Raw genomic sequence first — 13492 nt, forward strand, 5'->3', positions numbered from 1 at the left:
AAAGTGTTTGCAAAATCAGATGCAAAAAGCTTTGCATTGCAAATATACAGAATCTTCATGAAGATTTGAGTACTTCGTGTTGGTTGATAAAAATGCAAACGCTCTTATCATCGTTTCCAATGTTACGGTAAAAAAAGATGTGGAATTGAGGAATGTAACGAAAGACGGACAAATTGAAACATATATTTGCCATAGAGTTGATATTGCAATAAGTGCACTTACTGTACGTGCCGTGTAAAGTCTATTACTGATAGGTGTAATCAGGGCCGTAACTAAGAGGGAACAGGCGGGTTTGGTGCGCTGAACCGGGGGGGAGGGGAAATTTTCACTCTCTAAACCTATCCTTTAACATTACAAGAGGGCGCCAAAATGCGTACTTCCCCGGCTGACCAAGCATGTGGTTGCGGCCCTGGGTATAACATTAAAATTGATATTTAAGAGTTTGTTAAGAATGGGCACTTTGGGAATAGTGATATTCGATTCAGGGAAATTTTTTTTTGATTTTCCGAAAAATTTTACCAAATAAAATTTACAAAACTTAGAGTAAAATACATATTATATATTACAAATTCGAGATCCTTTAAAACAGCGGTTCTCAACCTTTTTTGAATCGTCCTTTCTGGCATATAATTTCTATGGAGGAGCCCCTAGGCCTATTTTTCATTCATTCATAAAAGTTATAATTATTCAAAAATACTTATAATTATTTTTTTCCAAATTGGCTGTTTTTTGTATTTTTCTCGAGCTGACGCGGAGCCCCTCGGAAGTTCATACGGAGCACCAGTTGAGAACCGCTGCCTTAAAACATTGGGGGCTCATGTTTTCCATGCGGATATCGGGACCCTGTCAGTACCGTCTTAACGCATGGGCCTCATAATAATGAGATCTTAAAATTTTCGAGATTAAACATTGTGGTAAGCAATAATTTCTAGTCAGGTAGGGGCCTCAGAAAAATCAGTTTGCTCGGTGGCCCAGGGTTTCAAGACGGCCTTGTTACGCAGCTTACTTCTCTCTCAGCCTGAATTAAAACGACTTGGTTAATAACAATCAATATTTTCAATTCACATTTAGCCTTAAAACAAGTAATTAATTCAGCTACTAGACGGCCCGCAAGAGTAATCCTGGATCAGATATGGCCCGGAGAAGTTAAAGCACTTACATGCCCTCCATTCAATAAACTTTTCGAGTTGCGCAGGTAAGCCCAAAATATACGAATAATCAAATCGAGTGAAAACAAAAAGATGTAAACATTAATTACCTGTAAATATTCGAAGTGTTTTCATGGTGATTTCCATTACGAGGGGGTTTTTTTATATATATAATTCTCCTTTCCCCGAGGTTAAGTCTCTCTCTCTTTTTTTTGTTGTTGTTACTACCTGTCTGAGTAGTAGTTACCTGTGGAATCAACAATCCATCGTGTCATACCTTTCTCTTCGAGAACTTTTTCGCAGCGGTAAAATCCAAAGGAACGCACTTCGTATCACATAAAAACATGGTGACAACAAATATGTATCCGATTATTTTAAAATTTACAAATTTATATTTAAAAAGATATATTAATCGCAGTTTTTCATATAAAAACAGCCATCGGTATCATTTAAAAACAAAGATTTCGCTGCTGGCACGGAGAGATGCCGCGTCTCCGGTTTTTCTCTCTTTACTGAAAGCACTCGCTGGTGGCTCGACTGAAAGCAGGTGGGCATCTGCAGGTTTGCCACGTACCGTGTCGAAAAACTTATTTTCTTTCCGCTTGGTTTGGCGACTTATCGGCGTAAAAAAAGGAGCCAAAAATGTTTCCGTTTAACCCGGTAATTCCCAACGTGGGGCTGGTAATTTGATTTCCAAGGGTGGGGGAGGGGCATGGTCCCGACAAAGGGGGGCTGACAGGGCTCTAGCCCTGGGGCCCGGGACAGTTCTCATCATTTTTGGCTTTTCACGCTATAAATTAACTACAGAAGAGGCCCGTGAAAAGTCCAACCGGGGGGCCCCGGCAAAAAATCGCAGCCTAGGGGCCCCGCTCCAGGATCTGGGGGCCATGGGGAAGGGACAATTTGAGAATGATTTTTTTATGTTACGACCTGTGGAAATTTTCAGAGAAATCCTACCTTTTTTATCAGTTCCAATTACGTTTGAACAAATATCTTCAAGAGACTACTTTCTTTTATTTTTCCTCTTTCATTGTTTTCTTTGGAAGGGGCTTGACCATGAGTTCTCATTAGGGTGGGGCTGATAAGGCTCGAGGAGGCCCGAGATCATCTCTGATCATTTTTTTACACTACAAATTCTCTATAGAGGGCGCTTGAAAGTCTGACCTGGGGCCCGTCGAAGTTCCCAGCCTGGAGGCTCTGCTGCAGAATGTGAGGACCATGGGTTTGACCAAGGACTCTTAACTTTTTGCGTCCCACGCACAATTTATGCCATTATTATGCCCACAGGCTCCCCTCTGTCACTAAAATCAGGAAAAAAATTAAGGCCACGGACCTCTTTATAAAATAATATTCCGTATACACACTGTATACACAGCAATGTAAAAATAATGAGTTCATATTTGTTGTCTCATCCAAGTTCACGGAAATCCTCAAGCACCCTTGGTTAAGAATCATTGTTTTTCACTAAGTAAATGGCCTTTTCGGCTCCTTCAACGTGAATAGGAGTTTGCTTTTTCGAATAAAAATAATTACAAGAAACGGAGGAAAGAGTAAGACTTGGGGGGGGGGGGGCGAAGTCCCCTGGTTGCAAAATTTAAGCGTGCAGGGCAAAGAAAAGAATGTTTTTGTGCATAACCAAAAAAAAAAAGTTATGGAATCACGGTGTGAGGGAGGAGGTCTACCTCATATGACAAGAATTCTAGTTACGCCACTGATCGGGAGACATCAGAATTTCATAGTCACTTTGGTAAAGAGTGGCCTAAAAAGGTCGGGAATCCCTGGTTTAACCCATTTTTGATTGTCCCTGCAATTTTTTTTTTTTTTTTTTTTTTATTAATTTAACAATACACAAATATACATATGAAATTGAGCGCTAATCGCGCACACAAACAATAAAGACATCTGTGTGACCCCAAGGGACAATTGTCCTTCCAGGAAGCCTATAAGAATTATGTTTTATCCGTTTACACAAGCAAAATAAGAGATTAAAAAAAAAATTAAATTAAATAAAAAATAAAAATAATAATTATAAAAGTAATACAATGAGTGATACATACATATACACACACATACACATACATACATATACACATACACACACATATATATACATACATATACATACATATACATATACACACACATATACATACATATACACACACATATATATACATATACACACACATATATATCTTTTTCTCTTTTCCTTTGAATATTTCTATTTGTTTAGCCGCCAATTTGAACCAAAGTACATTACAATGTTATTAGGTTTTCTATTTGCATGAAGACATAAAGCAATGGGATAAAATTTATCAGAGAAAAAAATATAAAATAGACGATTGTAACTTCACAATTGTGAAGGTTTCGCAAAAATTCGAGAATTATATATATTGTAGGTGATTCAGTGTGCAAGACATAATTTATGTAATAGTGTCTAGATATGCTATTGGCAGGACATGTGAAAATGAAATAGAGCAATCAAGCACATTTCATAATGCTAGGAAAATATCATTTTCGTTATTTCAGACGTTTTTACATATTGATATATTTCGTACTTTTTGTTAGTGTTGTTAGTTGTTTGGTACTCCGATTGGCAAAAATTCATTATTTTAGGTGCATTGAAAGAGAAACTTTTCTAAGAGATGTTTTTTAGTTTTTGGAATTTGATATTCGTTTTTAAGTCTTACCGAGGTTCTATTTGTTTTTCTCTGTAACCATTCGTTGTTTCTTGTTAAGAAGTTAATCATTCTGTAAATATATAGCTGTCTGATGCTAAAAATATAGCTATTTATATTATTACTGTTTTCACGATATGTGTCCATTATCATACTTCTTATTTTATTATATATGTTGCTTAGTTTCTCAATGTTGGTTTGGTATGCACCTCCCCAAGCACATAAGCCATAGGTTATTATCGAGAAAACCCAAGCATAGAAAATATCTTTTAGAAAGTCTGCATCTATTAGGTACTTTAATCTATATATCAGGACTGTGTGTAATCTAAGTTTTTTGACAAGTTTGTTGCAATGAGCACTCCATTTTAGGTCATCTTGAATGATTATTCCTAGATATTCATACTCGTATACTCTTTTTATGAGTTCACAATTACAGTTATGTTGTTCCTGTGGGTGACAGCTATGGATTTTAACGTGAATTTCAGTGTCATGATGAATACTTCGTGTTTTTATGCATTGATATTTTGTTTTACTAATGTTTAGTTTAAGTTTATTTTTTATCATCCACTGATTGATATTTCTAAGGTCATTTTCAGTTTTTATTAAAAGATTTGTTATATCGTCATCTTCTATATATAATGCTGTATCGTCTGCAAATGAGATTAGCTGTCCGTTCAGGTGCATTTTGCAAAAGTCATTTATATAAATTAAGAATAATGTGGGACCCAACACTGATCCCTGGGGAACACCTTTTTTGGTTTCGTGGTAATCACTAATTTCCTTATTTATAGTAACAGCTTGGTGTCTATGTAAATAATAAGTTTTGAACCATTCAAGTACATGTCCCCTGACTCCAGCCTTATGTAATTTTATTGTTAATATATTTAGGTCTACGTTATCAAATGCTTGCTTTAAATCCAGATAGACTATTATGCAATATTTGTTATTATTGTAACCATTATTTAGATAATTACAGACTTTTAGTATACCATATTTTTATGGGCATCTTTTTATCAGCCACCTCGTTGGGCATTTTGCCTGTTGTGGCGTTGTATTTGTATTTGTATTTGTATTAGTATAGCCATTTCAGTATTTTTGTTTTGCTGGAATCCATACTGATTGCATGCAATATAGTTGTTATGGTTTAAGAAGCTAATTAGTTGTCCATTCATATGTTTTTCAATAACTTTTGAAAATATTGGAAGAACTGAGATTGGTCTGTAGTTAGCCATATTGTTAGGATCTCCTTTTTTGTAGATTGGATGTACAAGGGAGAACTTAAGTTGATCGTAAAAATGACTTTTACTTACTGAAGAATCAATTAGGTTTTTTAAGATATCAATGTGGTATAGTGCAATAATTTTCAACATTTTTGGTGTTCGCCCGTCATATCCATTTGATTTATGTTCATTTAAATCATTTATTAATTTTTTTAAAGTGGGTATTTCTATTTCCATGCTCACCATTGAATTTGAAACACAGTCATTGTCATCTTCATACATGTGTTCATTATCTTCTCTATCCAGGTTTCTTGTAATAAAGTCTATGTTAAGTTGATTTGCCAATGTTATTGAGTCTTGGTGATTTGGAAGAATTTTATTTGAATTATTTTTGTTGAGTACAAAGTTGTTAATATATTTCCATTGTTTTCTTTTGTCTTTATGACATTCAAAAAATTTGTTTTTTTGATATTCAATTCCTGACCAAACTGCACATTTTTTTTTGTACAGTCGAACTTTGTTGAACAGTTGATTCGAAGTCCAAAGTCACTGGGAAAAAGTTCGAATGAACCAAAATTCGAATTATCCAATTAATCTACCCTGGATTCGTAAAATAACTACAAATTGCACAACTTATGTTTGTGTGTATACTGTAGATGGAGTTTATTTCTGGAATACAAATACACAAATACAAATACAACGCCACAACAGGCAAATTGCCCAACGAGGTGGCTGACTTAAGAAACATCATGGATCCCCGAGCTATTTTTTGGAGGCCCTACCTACTACTGCTACACCACACATGCACCCCCTTCCCCCGCGGAACCCCCCAACGAACCCCCAACGAATCGGTACATGCGGGAATGTGCGTGTACGTGTAGTGCAACCTGACGTAAAGTTTGTTTCTGTGTAATGCTTGTTATGTGTAGTGCTTTTTTTTTTTTTTTTTTACCGAGCACAACTCAGGTCTATCGCCATAGGCAATTTTCTACCTAGTGAGTTGTGCCGGAAGTGTAATTGTGTGTACCTAACAGTCTGAGTGCGTATCAAGTGTTGTGTATGATTTTTCAGTGCTGCCATCTATATCTCAGAAGTGAAGTGAGTGATGTGTAGTGACTGAATATTTGTACTGTTTGTAGGACTGTTGCTCTCTGTGGCGAGACTTTTTAACGGGGAGATCGACTCGCATTTGCGCCTCAAAGTTGGGAACCACTGAAAACCAACTTCAGCCGACCACCACTATGGCGACGGTGGGGCTCGAACCCGGGACCCCGCGATGAGAGTCCGTCACTATGACCACTCGACCACCATAGCGGCTATGTGTAGTGCTGTCATCTGCCCCCAGTTTTTTTTCTAACTATGAGTGAAGTGTTATGGTTGAATGATTTACCGTTGTAGGACTGTTGCTCTCTGTGGCGAGACTTTTTAACGGGGAGATCGGCTCGCATTTGCACCTTGAAGTTGGGAACCACAGAAAACCAACTTCAGCCGACCACCACTGTGGGGTTCGAACCAGGATCCTCGCATCACGAGTCCGGCACTATAACCACTCGACCACCACAGCGGGTACTATATACTGTTTGTATATTCAAGCGATCCCTCGAGTAGAATATTGTATGTATATTTATTGTATTTTTTCTTTTTCTCAATAAAAAAATTTATTTATTAATCATCAACATTCACATAGGAAAATAATTATAAATTGCATAGTATTAAAATTTTATCATCAGTTAGAAACTGTTTCCTAAATTTTGCTTATAATTCTTATGCTATCAAGGAAATATACTTTCATTAACGTATTACAATATGAAATTCCCGATACTTTCCATACTACGATAAAAAGATTCAGATTTTTAATGGTACACCCAGGGCCGTAACTAGGCTGGGGCAACCGGAACACTGCCCCGGGCCGAATTGGGGCCTCGCAAAAAATGTACAATGATTTTACATACTTTTTTTCCTTTTCAAGGAGCCCAGAAAAAGATGTCTTCCCAGCAGGGGCGTAGCCAGAAATTTCGTTCGGGGGGGGGACCAAAGTGACAGAACAATAGATTTGGCCATCTTTTTCCCTTTTTTCGGTCATTTTCTCACATTTCGGGGGGGGACCAGACCCCCGTACTCATTTTACGGATCCAGGATAGATTAATTGGAAAATTCAACTTTTTTTTTTTTTTTTCATTGTGACTTTTGGACTTCGAGTTAACCAAATTTGATGGAATGTTTTTTATATATTTTCAAGCATTCCTGTATAGTGTATTAATTTCTGGATGCTGATTCCCGCCCTCTCAAAGGTATAAAATTTGAGCTGAAGGTGACCCAAAAATTTTTGAGGACCCCCCCTCCCAAAATTGTAAAGATGCATACACCTGACTCTTCTACTACAGTCAGATCCCGTTTTAACGAATAGCATTATAGCGGGGAAAAAATCTTATTTTAAGGAAAACTTTTCTAATCCCCCAGATAAGTGTACATAGGAACAATGCAAAAATCTGGAATTTCATTGTAACGAAATGATTTCTGTGGTCTGTTGGAGTTTCAGACTTTTATTACAGGATTCGACTTTATTTTCAAGCCGGGCCCCGCGTTTCGAAAGGGTGGCCCTGGTCCCCGGATATTCTAAGGAGGACCCTATAGGTTGAAAATCAAGCGGAAGGCAAGCAATGACTGCGGTTGTTAAGAAGGTTACAGAGAGCTGTGAAAGTAAAATTCAGATTGTGATTACGATTACGAGCAGAGGTGGATTTATAGTTTTGCCGTCTATGGGCTACACGAATTTTTTGCCGCCCTTCTCCCATTCTAGTCCAATTTTCAGGAACACTTAGTCCTCGCCAGTCGAAGGTCTCTGCCCAGGGACCCTGCTGCAGGATGCGAGGACCACACACACACACACACACACACACACCACTCTTTTGCTCACACGCGCTCACTCTTTTGCATACTATTTTTGCTCAGTTACAATGCTTGCAACTTTCTAAGGTCCCTCATTGGGTCACTCACTGACCTAGTCCTTCGCTGTCTGGGCGGGCAGCGGATTTATGATGGGCTTTACAAATTTTTCCGCCTATCCCTCACTCTACTAACTTTTTGGATCACTCATTCCTCAAATTTTCCGTCCTGGACCCGTTATAAGCCCAATGTAAATACACCATTGATTACGAGTGTGATTCGGATTACAAAAATTCTGTGAATTTTTTATTTTCTTTAAGGGGGAGGAATGGGCTGTTCGATGCCTGCATACGGTTCTGGCTTTATTTGGGGCCGCAACTAGATAGGTCTCCATCTCCATACATCCCTTCAACTTCTGGATTCAAAAGGTAGAGATCCCATAATGCATCTTGAGAATTTTCTGCTTCATTGATCTCTATTTTTCGGTTCCAGCAGCTGAAGACTTTGTAGATGAAAAGCACAGATTTGATCAAGAATTCAACCATGCTCATCATACCTTACCGACGCTTCTGTGGTTTATAGCTATATCTAATGATTGTACCTGATGCTGATTCTATCAAGGTATAGTGGTGCTGCGCCAAAAAAAAAAAGAGAAGCTGATCAATTGCGATTCAGCTGCTCTGGGTTGATTCTTATCAATTTCTGTTTCTTCGCACTATAAATTCAATACAACCCATCAAAAATCTGTCCTGGGTCCAGGGCCGTCTTAACAGCATAATTTGCCTCCGGCCAAAAATTGATTTTCCGGGACCACCACTACTTGGCAATAAATTTGTTCCTTTGAATTTGCGACCCGGAAATTTTGACCAGATTTCATTTTTATGAGGCTCCTCTGCATTTCATTTTCATTTCATACCGTGCACCGCCCAGGCTCTATCGACCTTCGTCTTCGTCAATTTTAGCCATTGTCCCGGGAGAGGAGCTGGGCGGTATCGGGTGCTTCATTATGCATATGTCATACACGAATATAAAACACTTAAAAAAAAGGAGATATAGATTTAAAAAGTTACGATTAGAAAAATTCACAGTATACAAAATTCACGTCTATGGCTTTGTAGCTCTAGCTACCCCTTTGTTGTTTGTTTACAAAGCAGGCCTATTCCTGGACCACATCTACTCTTCTCAGCTTGGTGGCTCGGGTGAGCCCTTTGTGTCACAGAGGCTCCTCTAGACCGGACCGTTCCCGGGTGGGCCCATATACGTTAAGGCTCAGTGCCTGGGACCCACCAAAGATCACAGCCTATTTCGTCTTGCAGTGCTGTTTCAATAGGGCGGGGGGGGGGGAAGAACCAGATCTGGTGAAGATTTTCGAGATTGAACATGAAAATTGTTAAGCAGGCATTTTTATCCAGATAGAGGGCCTCAGAAAAATCAATTTGTCGGAGGGTCCATAATGCTCTGAAGACGGCTCTGGCCCCCTTTTATTTACAGGGTTGGGGGGCATGCAATAGTGCCTCTGGGAGGGGTAGACATTTTGTAATTTATCCCTATCCCATCTAACATCAAAAAAAAAAATTTTTTTTTTGCCTTTCACTTCGTATTTGGTGCTCCTCCAACGGAAAAAAATTTTTACTCTTTTCTTTGTTGGTCATAATTTTTTTTTCGCCTTCTCATCTCGTATTTGGCGCCCCTCATGGCAGAGCCGCCCTTTAGGGTTGCGGCTGGGCCCCGCATTTACGGTAAGAATTATTTCTTCCATAAATTTTGAATTTCTTCCTCATCTGGAGTTGTTTATTTAATAATTCCATCAATTATAAAATTGTAAATTTTCATCAATCCTGGAATTCTGAATTTCAATTGTGAAACTTCTTTTTTCTTTAATTTTTTTCTGAATTTTCACAAATTCTGAAATTATTTTTCTCATTTATTCGGAATTTTCATGACTTTCATTTTCTGAATTTTCGATTCCCCTCTCTCACGGAAGAAAAGAAAAAAATCGGAGCTAAGGGAGGGGCCCTGATATTATTTTCGCACCTTTCTCCGCGACTGGTGAGGGCGGCCCTGCCTCCCAAAAAAGCGTCCCAAAAGCTGCACGTTGGCAAACGTAAAAAATCACGATTTGAAATTAGCGCCATAAATTTTTTTTTATCGAAAGTTGCACAAGTAGTGTCATCTACTGGCGTATATACGAAACTCTAGTATTATAAATAGTCGTTAGATGCCAGCACTGCACTATTGTTTACAAGTTTTGATAACGACTTGACTCGATTAGATTATTCAAAGTTTTTAGCAACTAGGGCTATTTCGTGAGTTCTGACAACGAATAAAAAAAAGTAGCTGTAATGATTAAACAATGTAATTTAAATAAATATATATTGAACAATAATCAATTGAAAAACTATTGTTCTCAAATTTGTTTAAAATTTGAACAATAAGAGGAAAAAAAAACTAAAAAAGTATTAGCTAGATCAGCACTCTCTCCTTCATTTGCAGGTAACAAATTGAACTGACATTGTTTTTTTTTGGACGGAGGTCGGTCCGTGAAGTAAGGTGTTTCATCCCTCGACCAAAAGGAAGTAACTTGGTTTTTCTTTTTTAATACTTCGTTATCGGTCGTCGTTGAAGCGGACGAATGTTATGTTTTTAAATTCGTGTTCAGTGTTCCGTCTTGTGCCGTGTTTTGACCCGTGAAGTGTGTTATGTTTTCTCCAGTTGAACTGAAGTCTCCGACATTGAGACATCCACATCGTGTCAAGGTTATTGATATTAAGTTGCCGCAAGAATGCTCGCTTGCGAAATGAATTTGCAAGGTCAGGTTCCCATTGCGTGAGAATTAACTTGATTGTTATTAACGTTTATGTCAAAAATGGTGCCTATATTGCAACATGTTTTTAGTGTTTAGAGTGGCTTATCTGACATTTATAACAACCATTCAAAATATCTAGTTTTATTTTTTTTTTGGTTTGTTACAAATGGTGTTATTTTGATTTCCCATATTATTATTTATTTAAGGACTACTAAAATGACAAAAACTTTAAAAAACCGTCTATAAGCCGACCCTTGAAATACACACATTCTAGTCCAGGGTTACTTAGCCACAGGGCTACAACTAGGGAAGAGCAGGCAGGTCTCGTTCCCCAGGGTGTGCAAATTTTATTCTGAAACCTTTCCTTCAGTATTACAAGTGGGCGTCAAAATGTTCACTTGCCGTGACCAAGCATCTAGTTGTGTCCCTGCTTAGCCATGGGTATTTCAAGGAGTGTCCCCAAGGTTCTTCACTGTGAGCTTCAATGAGGACGTGATCATTTAATTGTTTTATATAGTTTCGCTGTGCCATTGGGACATGATCATCGTAATATAAATTCTGTGTACTGCAGAAGACTCGCAGTGACATCACGCACCTTGTTGGATATTTTAGGCCCCAAAGCAGAATGTGCCAAAATCTTCGACATACGTCGCAGAACAATTAGCGCTACTAATTTAATTAATTTGGAAGAATTTTAAGAAAAAGTGCAAAAAAAGACTATTACATGTACTGGGATTTTTACCGCAGAACATTACCAGTCAGTTCAGGGCTCATCGCAAAACAGTGTTAAACATTCTGCTTTGCGTATTTTAGTGACACTGGACGTTTATTTGCTGCATGGCAGATTTGTTTGTCACATCACTGGCTTGCCGTATGTTTTGAAAATAATAAACATAAAGTCACATCTATTGGAATTAGCGTAATGCTTTGTATAAATAATTGGCATTTTTCTTTTTTTTCCAGGCATCATGATCAACTTCAGACCGCAACTGGCTTTCCCGCCGATCTCTCTGTCTATGCGAACAAAAGTCACTGTCATATCATTCACTGTAGGAATTACGCTACTTGGTTTTCTGGCAAAGTGAGTATGAATTTTTTTTCCTCCCTCTTTTGAGTGAATACAGCTCTGCCAGGGTCTGAAGCTATGATCACATTTTTTACAAAATGTGAAAGAAAATCTTAGAGTGTGAAAGAAGCAATCGAGGGTGTAGCCAGAAATTTCGTTCGGGAGCGACCAAAGTGATAGAACAATAAATTTAGCCATCTTTTTCCCTTTTTTTGGTGATTTTCTCACATTTTGGGGAAGGGGGCAGACCCTCAAGTCCCTTCCCCTCGCTATGAAGTTGGAAGCAGTAGCCACTATCACAAAAATGCATACAAGAGGTACGAAATAAGTAGACATCCATCCATTAATTATTAACATTTTAGCATTTTGCTGAAGCATTTTTTATTAAAGGCATTTTTTAACTGGCTTAAACTGTGAGCTCGGCTTAACAGAGTAATTCCTCATTGTAAAAGGTGCTGGAAAAAAGTTTAAGGACAACCGAAAAACAGCTATATCTTAAAACTTATGTTTGCACATGCATGAAAATGTTAGAGTGACAACTACAAGTGCAACTAAACATCTTCCATTAAACGTAATTGTGATGAGTGATGCACATTTTCAAAAAAAAAAATGTCTAACACTTTTGGGTCTGCACTGTTTCGACTATGTTTGTTCCTGTGGACTGAGGGTTTTTAACACTTTTCATGATTTTTTTTTTTTTAAATACTTAGAATATGTATATATCTTAACAATTTTTTAGATAGAAATTTAAAACTCTTTTCTTTCATAATATAGCAATTATTCAAAGGTACTAATAATTAATATTTAATAAGAAATAATTAAAAAAAGGATGTTTTAGAGTTTTAAAAAATAGTTCAGCATAAGAAAACATAATTTTCAACATAAAATTTCAAATAATTCTGAATAAAACCTACCCAAATGTTGTATAAATATCTAAAAATAGTTTTTATTTAAAAAAAAATATATCTTGTAAAATTTTATTTGGTATGGTACACTTCAAAACACATTTACGCACAGAGCAACACCACAAGGTTCGCAATAAGTTCGAGTTTCTTTCCTCAATCTTTTTCCAGTTTCTGCCTTTGATTTGCTCCGATGCTTCTTTTCATCTAAAATGAATGATAATTTTGTAAAATATACTTCCTAAAACATTTGAAAAAAATAAGTAATATGCACAAAATTTTTTATTCGTGTAGCGCTGGAAGCCTGTCAGCTCCCATCCTGTCCTGTTGTTGTTAATGATGTCAACTAATGGGCCATTATTATAGTCACTGGTCAGCTATTCAACTACAAGGGGCTATGCAACACAAACAAACTTCTAATTTATTCTCAGCTTTTCTTACACTGTGCATGGGTTGCTTTCGTCTAAACTCACATTCTCAGTGTGAATTTGACTGTATTTTGATTGCTATCCGAAAGCTACGTGTAGCAGAGATGAAGTCTTTGTCACTTCTATGCCTATTTCCTATGTGTCAGACAATTATGCCAATTTGTGTCTGAATAGAACCAAGAGAAGAAAGGCTTTCTGATGTAAATTTGTGCTAAGGGTTGAAGAAAGATTCTTCAGTTTTAGAAAGATTAGATTTTTGAAGTTCTCCATGTTAAAAATCTCTCAAACTCACAAAGAAACATAAAACCATGTCGAAATAGGCATTTACGGCAGCAAAATTTCAAAAAAGGTATTTTCA

The 13492-nt window shown here is 37.3% G+C and overlaps 2 protein-coding genes across 3 annotated transcripts in view; one reads left to right on the forward strand and one right to left on the reverse strand.

The window, feature by feature from the left end:
- crb (cell polarity complex component crumbs) overlaps positions 1 to 1699 on the reverse strand; it is a 112923-nt gene extending 111224 nt beyond the window's left edge. Inside the window, exon 1 of the mRNA XM_089231612.1 lies at positions 1259 to 1699. Within this exon, the coding sequence (XP_089087738.1) occupies positions 1259 to 1295 (37 nt within the window). The 5' untranslated portion in view covers positions 1296 to 1699. The remainder of the gene's footprint in view (positions 1 to 1258) is intronic.
- An 8737-nt stretch (positions 1700 to 10436) lies between these two features.
- Positions 10437 to 13492, forward strand: part of Miga (mitoguardin) — a 32052-nt gene continuing 28996 nt past the window's right edge. The window contains exons 1-2 of one of the 2 annotated variants that reach the window (XM_089231614.1): positions 10437 to 10742; positions 11702 to 11819. In XM_089231614.1, coding sequence (XP_089087740.1) covers positions 10715 to 10742; positions 11702 to 11819 — 146 coding nt within the window. In that variant the 5' untranslated portion in view covers positions 10437 to 10714. Of the gene's footprint in view, positions 10759 to 11701; positions 11820 to 13492 lie in introns of both variants that reach the window. The other variant, XM_089231615.1, reaches the window with a different exon arrangement.

Source organism: Pholcus phalangioides, unplaced genomic scaffold, assembly GCF_987345545.1.
Source record: "Pholcus phalangioides strain wild (caught in Gottingen) unplaced genomic scaffold, Ppha-v1.0 ptg000004l_1, whole genome shotgun sequence".
NCBI lineage: Eukaryota > Metazoa > Arthropoda > Arachnida > Araneae > Pholcidae > Pholcus > Pholcus phalangioides.